At 38.6% G+C, this 11,028-nt stretch overlaps 1 protein-coding gene across 1 annotated transcript in view; it reads right to left on the bottom strand.

The window, feature by feature from the left end:
• Positions 1-5,933, bottom strand: part of coro7 (coronin 7) — a 131,747-nt gene extending 125,814 nt beyond the window's left edge. Inside the window, exon 1 of the mRNA XM_083565813.1 lies at positions 5,721-5,933. Coding sequence (XP_083421939.1) covers positions 5,721-5,780 — 60 coding nt within the window. The 5' untranslated portion in view covers positions 5,781-5,933. The remainder of the gene's footprint in view (positions 1-5,720) is intronic.
• Between the last annotated feature and the right edge of the window lie 5,095 nt (positions 5,934-11,028).

Below are 11,028 nucleotides of genomic sequence, written 5' to 3'. Positions count from 1 at the left end.
CAGTGTTCATGCAGGACAACGCTCCATGTCACACGACAAAACGGGTAAAGCAGTTCCTTGAAACTGAAAACATTAAAATAATGACATGGCCTGCCCAGAGTCCTGATCTCAACCCAATAGAGAACCTCTGGAAAATCCTTGGTGACAAAGTTATGGCCAAGAAACCCACTACAGTCACCGAACTGTGAAGGAGACTGAAAGGAAAGTGGACCAAAGTCACACCAGAGCAGTGTGAGAGACTAATGCTGTTCTGTGGCCGCAGATGTGAAAGTATTCAGACCCCTTTAAATATTTCACTCTTTGTTATATTGCAGCCATTTGCTAAAAATCATTTAGGTTCATTCTTCTTCCTCATGAATGTACACATAGCACCCCATACTGACAGAAAAACACAGAATTGTTGACATTGTTGCAGATTTATTAAAAAAGAAAAACTGAAATATCACATGGTCCTAAGTATTCAGACCCTTTGCTCAGTATTTAGTAGAAGCCCCCTTTTGATCTAATACAGCCAGGAGTCTTTTTGGGAAAGATGCAACAAGTCTTTCACACCTGGATTTGGGGATCCTCTGCCATTCCTCCTTGCAGATCCTCTCCAGTTCTGTCAGGTTGGATGGTAAACGTTGGTGGACAGCTATTTTTAGGTCTCTCCAGAGATGCTCAATTGGGTTTAAGTCAGGGCTCTGGCTGGGCCATTCAAGAACAGTCACGGAGTTGTTGTGAAGCCACTCCTTCGTTATTTTAGCTGTGTGCTTAGGGTCATTGTCTTGTTGGAAGGTAAACCTTCGGCCCAGTCTGAGGTCCAGAGCGCTCTGGAGAAGGTTTTTGTCCAGGATATCCCTGTACTTGGCCGCATTCATCTTTCCCTCGATTGCAACCAGTCGTCCTGTCCCTGCAGCTAAAAAACACCCCCACAGCATGATGCTGCCACCACCATGCTTCACTGTTGGGACTGTATTGGACAGGTGATGAGCAGTGCCTGGTTTTCTCCACACATACCGCTTAGAATTAAGGCCAAAAAGTTCTATTTTGGTCTCATCAGACCAGAGAATCTTATTTCTCACCATCTTGGAGTCCTTCAGGTGTTTTTTAGCAAACTCCATGCGGGCTTTCATGTGTCTTACACTGAGGAGAGGCTTCCGTCGGGCCACTCTGCCATAAAGCCCCGACTGGTGGAGGGCTGCAGTGATGGTTGACTTTCTACCACTTTCTCCCATCTCCTGACTGCATCTCTGGAGCTCAGCCACAGTGATCTTTGGGTTCTTCTTTACCTCTCTCACCAAGGCTCTTCTCCCCCGATAGCTCAGTTTGGCCGGACGGCCAGCTCTAGGAAGGGTTCTGGTCGTCCCAAACGTCTTCCATTTGAGGATTATGGAGGCCACTGTGCTCTTAGGAACCTTAAGTGCAGCAGAAATCTTTTTGTAACCTTGGCCAGATCTGTGCCTTGCCACAATTCTGTCTCTGAGCTCTTCAGGCAGTTCCTTTGACCTCATGATTCTCATTTGCTCTGACATGCATTGTGATCTGGAAGGTCTTATATAGACAGGTGTGTGGCTTTCCTAATCAAGTCCAATCAGTATAATCAAACACAGCTGGACTCAAATGAAGGTGTAGAACCATCTCAAGGATGATCAGAAGAAATGAAAAGCACCTGAGTTAAATATATGAGTGTCACAGCAAAGGGTCTGAATACTTAGGACCATGTGATATTTCAGTTTTTCTTTTTTAATAAATCTGCAACAATGTCAACAATTCTGTGTTTTTCTGTCCATATGGGGAGCTGTGTGTACAATTATGAGGAAGAAGAATGAACTTAAATGATTTTAGCAAATGGCTGCAATATAACAAAAAGTGAAAAATTTATGTGTGTGTGTGTGTGTGTGTGTGTGTGTGTGTGTGTGTGTGTGTGTGTGTGTGTGTGTGTGTGTGTGTATGTGTGTGTATGTGGGAGAATGTATGTATGTACTGCATATATTAACATTGGTCCTTCTATTCCAGAAAATTGGTCCTAAAAGTTATCCGAAACATTGGCACAATCTCTTCATTATACATCACAATAGAAAAAAGTAAGATACAATTACTTTTCACCTGAACAGCTTGAAAATATTTTTTCAATATCTGAATATATTAAAAATTATACAAATAAAATGCCATTAAACAAAATGTTAAAGATGTGAAAAAAAAACTGACATTATTTTGAACCCATACACACATTTCCACCATATAAAGTGGATGACTGTGACAGTGTTTGCAGACATATGGTACTGTATACAATAAGAAATCATTCAGAATGTTGATTAAGAATGCAGAGAGACCTGTGTTTAAATTTTCACAAGGAGAAGCGTTATGTAATATATGCTGCAGATTATTTCTGAAAAGACATGCACAACTCACAAAACATCATCATGCTTAAATGTACAAATGCAATAAAATATATACACAATATTTCCATATGTTTAGATTAAAATATCAGTCACTGCATGTGATCTATTTTATATATTAATTTAGTCATTTTCCTTTATGAAGTTTTCTGTATCCAAATGTCTATATACTGTATATAGGTAAGAAAAGCAGATGTAGTTATCTGGGCTGTTCAGTATAATACTGTTCATGAACATACTTTTCAAATTATATTATATCATTAACAATGTCACTCTGGGCAACAGTCAAATACAAAACACAAGATTCAGAAAGCAAAAAAAAGAAGTTCTAAGGCTGCCAACAGGAAGGAGGAAAAGGAAACACGCTGCACACTAACATCCTCATGCGCAAACACACACATGCGCAAACAAACACTCACATGCACACACGCAAACACACACACTCGCGCGTGCACACACACGCACAGACATGCACAGAGAGCAGAATCAGCAGCAACTTCAAGAACTGTAAAAGTCTCCCTATGATGCACACTCAAGCTGTTAAAACCCTTTTTAGAATATTAACAAGTTGGGAAAGGCAGGAGGTTGGAGCAGTGCTCAAGCTGTTATGTAATAAGCACACTGTTTCTGAATTTGGCAAAACACATTCCTCCTCCAGAAGCCACTAACACCCCCCTTTTTCAAGCAGCTCCACTTCATTCCAACATTCAAATTCTTTAGACATCTGTAAATCCGTCACAGTGAGTCAAAGCAATGTGATTAGAAGGCCATTGAAACTGGCAGTGTAGTCTCCTACTCTGTGGGGTATCCAGCTATGTGCCACAACACAACCAGCAGTACAACTCTTTAATCAGGAGACTGCTAATGCACCAGTGTTCCTCTCCTCAACATGGAAATGAACCCCCATATCTACTCAGGTATATAGCTGCCTAATAATTCCCAACAACCTGCCAGCTCACTCCCATCATATGACAGCTACTAACTGCAAAAGGAGAAGACTTACACCAAGCAAGCCAACTGCATTTATTTAAACTGCTTTAAAACAATGTTCATTGTTAAAATGAATTGAATCAAATTGTATCACACACAGGAAAACACTGTGCTGTTCTATACACATGAGCCCACAGACACCTGTAATAAGCAATTGTCACTGAACAGACTCTAATTGGATGATGTGGTAGAATGTTGGGATACAGAACATAATTCATGCATCTGTTTTCATTCATCATTCAGTTATTCATTTGCTAATACACTGCACAGACTCCCACAGTCTTATTATTATATCAATTAGACAAAGATTAGACACTCACAAATAAACATTAGTAATGCTCTTTGTCTCATAAAGGAATAAATGAACAGAATCCTAGATTTTGGTCATTGGAAAGTCAGTGATCAGAGACTCCTAGACTCCTAAACTCCTAAACAGGACGCTCAAAGCCCTGAAAAACTACATCACCTTCAGATCAGATTTGACATTAGAAACTATTTTGACATTATACCTTTTTTTTCTGCAATGGTAATGGGATAGTCCATGGTGACTGAGCTCAATACAACAATCAACAGTAAACACAGATGGCCAAAGTTGGTTTCAAATAGGTATCAGTTAGCAACATCAGGACCCTGAACAACTTGTAAAGTACACTGACACTGCACATGAGAATTCTCATATCACCAAACATTTGTTCGACTCAAATAGTCCAATCATTTAGTCAAAGATTACTTATAAAAATAAATAAAATTTGGCTTATTTGGCAATTATAAAAGCTTTGCTGGGTCACGCCACAAAGCAGAATAAGAAAAAGTGTGGTCATTGAAAAGGTTGCCAAAGGTTTTATTGTTTTTTTTCTGCCAATATAATATTACATTAGTGTTTACTTAAAACAAATGTGTTTTACCAAAGCAACATGAAAACTTGTTTTGTTACTGTCAATAAATATATATAAATTTAACAAGTTAGTAATGTTAGTAGATTATAATATACAACTTGTTAAAATGCACCATCATCATCATCATCATCGTTAAAACAGAGAATAGCACATACACACTGACCCAATAAGAGTAGAAAAAAATTTCAAATGATTAAATGAGCTAATAAAAGGGCAATTAATTAAAAAAAAAAAAAAAAAGAAGAACTGCTAATGAATTATTTTCCTGTAAGAAGCAGCAGATAAGCATAAGCAACTCAGGAGATGAAACAGTGATTGATGTAGATGCTGCTAATAATAATAATAGTTATATTAATAATAATAATAATAATAATAATAATAATAATAATATCATTAATAAAAGTATAATTAATTCTCCATTATAAATGTATAACTCTTTCAAATGTAGCAGAACGTGTGTTTTCCCATCAGGTAATTAGGTTAGAAATGTAAAGGTGGGCAGGAAGTCTTTCAGGATCTGGACCAAAATCTTGAAAAAGAAAAATGTCATTTGGTGTTTTTGTTATGCATTTTATTTATTCTTTTTGAAGCCAACATTTGCAAACATGAACTTTCTAAGGTTTGGCCACCCTACTGTACTCTTAAAACAGGAACAGAGAAATTATCCGATCTACATACAGTCTATACATAAACTACTTCCCACATGAAATAAATTAGTAAATAGCAGTTTAACTCCGGCATGTTCACAATGTTCATGCAAAATACAGAGATTGAAATCAAGTTACAGCAAAGAGCCAGATTTCTGATCTACTGATCTGCTACTGTCATGAGTGTGAAAGAGATCAGAGAAGATAAACACATCGGACAATTAAGGCTTCATATATAATGCAAATCCAAACAGAAGGCAACAGAACACTATACATGTATATAATAAAAAGCAGGACTTTGGGTCATGTCAGTGATTTCATGGAGCATACCTCAGTGATCAGGGCATGGCAGAAACCAGAGTGATCCAGCTCTGTACAAAAACCTGATACTAGCTTTCTATCATAAAACTACTCCAGAAATAAATTAAACCCGTGCGCAAATACTCCGCATATGGATCTAATTAACATTATCAGCATAACATATGCTGCTAATGTTTGAAATGTCCAAATATAGTTAAGTTTGGCAATACAGGAGGAAGTCAGACGTTAGACATCCTACATACATTGCAGACGCTCCTTTCAGACAAACTCAGCCTGAATTCTAAACGCCATGCCACTACTACTAAGTAGTGCCCTACATAGGCTTCCACACGGGTTTCGTTTCAGTGTGTCTAGTGCACTTGGTTAAGGGATAAAGAAGGCGTTTGTAATTCAGCCTCGGTTTGCGCGTTTGAAAGAGCAAACTGGCGTTAAAGCCCTTCCAATAAAACACGGTTTGCATGCTTTCAGCAGGAAACACTACTCACATCCTTCCTCGGGATCTTCGGGGTGGTGTTCTTAAATTTGGACGTCTTGAAGCGGTTCATTCTCGGTTCTTCACTGAGCGTCTTCGTACCTTCCGGGTGGCGCTGTGTGTCCCTGAGCTCTGAGTGAAGCGCAAGGGGGAAAATCCTGCGCGCTGATTGGTTGAGCGGTTTTCATCAGTGTCCTGTTTAAGCAGAGCAAAGACACGAACCCGCACCAACAGCACTCACCATACACTCACCTTTATTTCGATCCGAAAATATGCCAATGTAAATATTATTTACACTCATATCTTATCCGCTATCTGATATGATCGGAAATGATAGCTTATCCTGAGCGACTTACTATGGTTAAGGGCCTTACTCAAGGGCCCAGTTTAAGAGCCTTGCTTAAGGGCCCAGCGGTGGTCGATTGGTGTGCTCCAGGGCCCAATGCTTTAAACATTGAGCTACCACCTTCCTACTTATACCAATACCAATATTTCTTAAAGTCTTTAAATATTAAATAGACTATAGACTGGGGCTCTCTTTGTTACACCTAAAAAATATATGAATAATTCATATAAATCATCAATAACAAAACCAACCTTTCACAAAACATAATCCGGCACACAAACAAACTGTCAAACACATTCAAACTGTCACGTCATGTTTCTACATTCCTTTCCCCCTGAGGCTGTTTCGCCTGATAAACTCTCCTGCTTTTTAAAAACAAATCTCTCAGAAGTTACAGATGATGCAGTGATCCCAGAATATATGACCAACTGATAAAATGCTGATTTTATGACAAAGGCACAGTGATGTTAATAAATAAATATTAAAGTCACGTTTGATATTTTAATATGAGAATCGACTCTCTCAGCTTAACATCAGTATCAAAAGTACTGATTGATCCACTAATCTCTAACATTCACTGGACTGGCCTTTCAGTTTTTCCTATTTCCTTTTATATTTATGTAATAATAAACACTATGAGCTTAGGTTTTTTAGCCCATAGCATGAGTGTTGTGTGGTTTGAAATGTTTACTGTATGATACAGAGAATAAAAACATCATGTTTTCAAAGTGTCATGGAATTAATTAATTATTTAAAAAACACAGATAGAATGAATGGTTATTTTATTAGAAAACCATTGTACAGTAAGTTTATAAACATGAAAACATACAGTAAGGTCATGAACATGGCAGAGTAACAGCTGAATTTGTTTACAGCAGTAACAGATTACAAAACCGAAGGATTTTAGTGCATTTGTGTCTCCTGTATAGAGAAAACGAGTTCATCTACGATTAGTTTTGACACATAAGAGATGAAAACCAGCAGAATAAGTAACTTGAGTAAAAAAAAAACAATGTCTATAATAGTAGGAAATGTATTTTAATGTGAATATTAAAACGTGCTGAAATAACTTAATCTACAAGCACACTGACTAATTATGATATAGTAAGAACCCTTCAAACAAATGCAGTTCATGATGAACGACTTTTTCTCAAAATGTCAAATATTTCTCAAGTAAACTGAACTAACTGCCTTGATTGGTCTTTACACACACACACACACACACACACACACACACACACACACACACACACACACACAGATGTCCCAGTGATTCTTTTCAGCAGATGGAGCACTCTTGTGGGTGGGCTAAGATGTTTAGCACTTTGTAACAGTCAGACATTCTGTTCCTTTACATTTTTTAAAACAGAACGTCTTCAGAATATAAGAGTGTGACTTTGTGGTTTCTCTGTAACAAGACAACCTGCAATGTCTCATTAACATTTAAAGAAAAGGGAATATTGAGGGAATAACTGTTTATACACTATATGGACAAAAGTATTGGGACATCTTTCAATTATATGACCCAACTGGTCAAATGGTGTAATGACAATAATCTCTTCCTCAATGTGGAGAAGAGCAAAGATCTTGTCATCGACTTTCAGAAGAGGACCTCCACAGCATTCCCCACTAACCATCAACGGTGCCGCAATGGAGAGGGTGAGCAGCACCAAGTCCCTAGTGGTGCATATCTCTGAGGGCCTCTCCCGGATGACAAACACCACATCCCTGGCCAAGAAAGCTCATTCACACTTCTACTTCCTCCGCAAACTGAGAAAAGCACGGGTCCCACCTCCCATCATGTGCTCCTTTTACCGGGGCACCAGCTGCATCACTGTGTGGTAAGATAAGATACGAATAAATAACATAAGATGTTACAGCAACAAAGAAATGTGCAAATATATAAAGTAGAGACATAGTACAAATATATATATACATCACAGTGTATAAATACAAAAGAAAAAGAGGCAAAAAACACAATAGTTACACTTTCAAACAAAGTGCACATAGGTAATATTGCAATGTATAAAATTGTGTTATTACACAATTGTTATTGCACAAAACTTTAAGTTATTGTTATTGCACAGTTAAAAACACAATAACAGTGTATATTATGTTGACTGCTTCACTGGCAGCAGCTCTGATTGTACAGTCTAATAACAGCAGGGAGAAAAGACCTTTGGTACAGAGGCTTCACTGCCTCCTGTTGAGTAACATCGTCAGTGTCTCTCTGCTCTCCCTTATGAAAATCTTTCACACCCACCTCATTAGCAGAGCCATCATAATAGCTGCTAATAGCTCACACCCTTCAAACCTCCACTTCAGCCTCCTGCCTACAGGGAGAAGGTACTGGAGTCTCCAGGCTCGCTCCACAAGGCTTTCAAACAGCTTCATCCATCAGGCTGTAAAGATGCTGAACTCCACTACATTGTCTATTGTACATTACATCCCCTCTCTCCCACCTACTCCTGAACCTAAAAATATACAGCTCACCAAACACTTCTTCATTGCAAATTAGACACTTTATACTCTCTGCTGGACTTTGCACACATGGACCTGTTTACAAACTTCCTAAAACACTGTTGCATGTTGCACATTCTTACAGTCTTTTTGCACTGTGTTTACATGTTTACATGGATTTGGATGTATATTTGCACCTTACAATTTGTTTCCATATATTTGTAAGTATAAATTTTACAATAACAAATTCACTGTTTACATTTAGTCAGATGTAAAGTCATTCAGCTGTTTAATGAGCACAGATCTGCACAAACACACTCTAAAATCTAGTGGAACATCTTCCCATAAGAGTGGAGGTTATTATAAAAGCAAATGGGGACTAAATGTGGAATGGGTTGTTCCAAAAAGCACACACGAATCTTGTGGTCAGGTGTCTACAAACGTATATAGTGTGACTTCCATAACATAAAACAAACTTGATGTTCCACAACATTACACATTATTATAAACAAATCTGCAAGAGTGAGAGGGAAAGTTTATAGGACTGTGGTGAGACCTGTGATGTTGTATGGTTTAGAGACAGTGGCATTGAGTAAAAGACAGGAGATGAAGCTGGAGGTAGAAGAGCTGAATATGTTGAGGTTTTTGTTGAGAGTGACGACGATGGACAGGATAAGAAACAAGTTTATTAGAGGGACAGCAAATGTAGGACGTTTTGGAGACAAGGTGAGGGAGGCGAGATTAAGATGGTTTAGACATGTGCAGAGAAGGGGCATGGGGAAGGAGAAAAAGAGGAGGGCCAATGAGGAGGTTGGGGTGATAGAGGCAGATGTAGAGGATGGGGGGGGGGGGGGGGTATGAAGACGGGTGATCCACTGTGACCCCTAATAGGAGCAGCCAAAAGAAGAAAAAGAAGAAGATCTGTTTCTTTAACCAATCAGATTTCAAATTCGTATCACAAGCGAAAAATTTAGTAATTTCACTGTACAGTTTTTGAGAAAAGTAAAGGCATATATATATATATATATATATATATATATATATATATATATATATATATATATATATATATATATATATTCGTTTTTGATTAATAATAGTAATACATATTTTTTTGTCTTGTTATCATCTATTGAATAATATATTAATATAAAATATAAAACACACATTATATATATTATTTGTTCTTTGATAAAAAAAAATATATATATATTATTATTATTTTTTATGTCTTTTTATTATCTTTTTATAACGGAAACGCCGTTCAGTCTGAAAGTGTGGTTAGGCCAGCAGCAGCTTGAAAATACTCAGTCAAGACCGCCGCGCTTTTTTTGTGTTGCGCGTCTAATCGTGCACTTACGGTATGGGTGGTGTGTGCGGTTGAAAATAGATGTGAAGACGCTTCAGAACGGCGTTTCTGTTATAAAAAAACAAAAAGACATGAAAATATTAATGTATTGCTTTTTTTTTTTTTTTTTTAATGAAAGCTCAAATAATACAATTTCGATTTTACAATCACTCCTGCAGTAGTTGCCCAATCATCCGGCACCTCTTCACCACCACCAAGCCCCTGTCTGACCTCTTCCCTGAACCTCACACTACACTCTTCCTCCTTCAGTTTACACCATCTTATTCTTCTTTCAATCCTTACTTTCCTCCTCTTCTTCTTCGCCTCCAAAACCACCCTACAGACCACCATCCGATGCTGTCTAGCTACACTGTCCCCCGCCAACACCTTACAGTCTCCAATCTCCTTCAGGTTGCATCTCCTACATAGAACATAATCCACCTGTGTGCACCTTCCTTCACTCTTATACGTCACCCTATGATCCTCCTTCTTCTTAAAATACGTGTTCACCACTGCCATTTCCATCCTTTTAGCAAAATCTACCACCATCTGCCCTTCCACATTCCTCTCCTTGAAACCATACCTACCCATCACCTCCTCATCACCTCTGTTCCCTTCACCTACATGCCCATTAAAGTCTGCCCCAATCACCAATCGTTCTTTCCCAGGTACACCATCTACCACTTCATCTAATTCACTCCAGAATCCTTTCCTTCTCCTCCATCTCACAGCCAACTTGTGGAGCATAGGCACTGATGACATTTATCATCATCCCTTCAACTTCCACCTTCACGATCATCACCCTATCAGAAACTCTCTTCACCTCCACTACACTCTTACTGTACTCTTCCTTCAGAATCACCCCTACACCATTTCTCTTTCCATCCACACCATGATAGAACAGTTTAAACCCACCTCCAATGTTCCTGGCCTTACTCCCTTTCCACTTGGTCTCCTGAACACACAACAGATCTACCTTTCTCCTCTCCATCATATCAGCTATCTCTCTCCCTTTACCCGTCATAGTACCAACATTTAAAGTACCAACCCGAACCTCTACTCTCCTACACTGCTCCTTTTCCTGCCGTCTCTGTAGACGTCTTCCTCCTCTCCTTCTCCTCCTTCGGCCAACAGTAGCCCAATTTCCACCGGTACCCTGTCGGCTAA

This window comes from Silurus aristotelis (assembly GCF_946808225.1).
Source record: "Silurus aristotelis genome assembly, chromosome: 17".
NCBI classification, from domain to species: domain Eukaryota; kingdom Metazoa; phylum Chordata; class Actinopteri; order Siluriformes; family Siluridae; genus Silurus; species Silurus aristotelis.
Note: the sequence above shows the minus strand (reverse complement) of the source record. Positions and strands in the feature narration are given on the sequence as shown.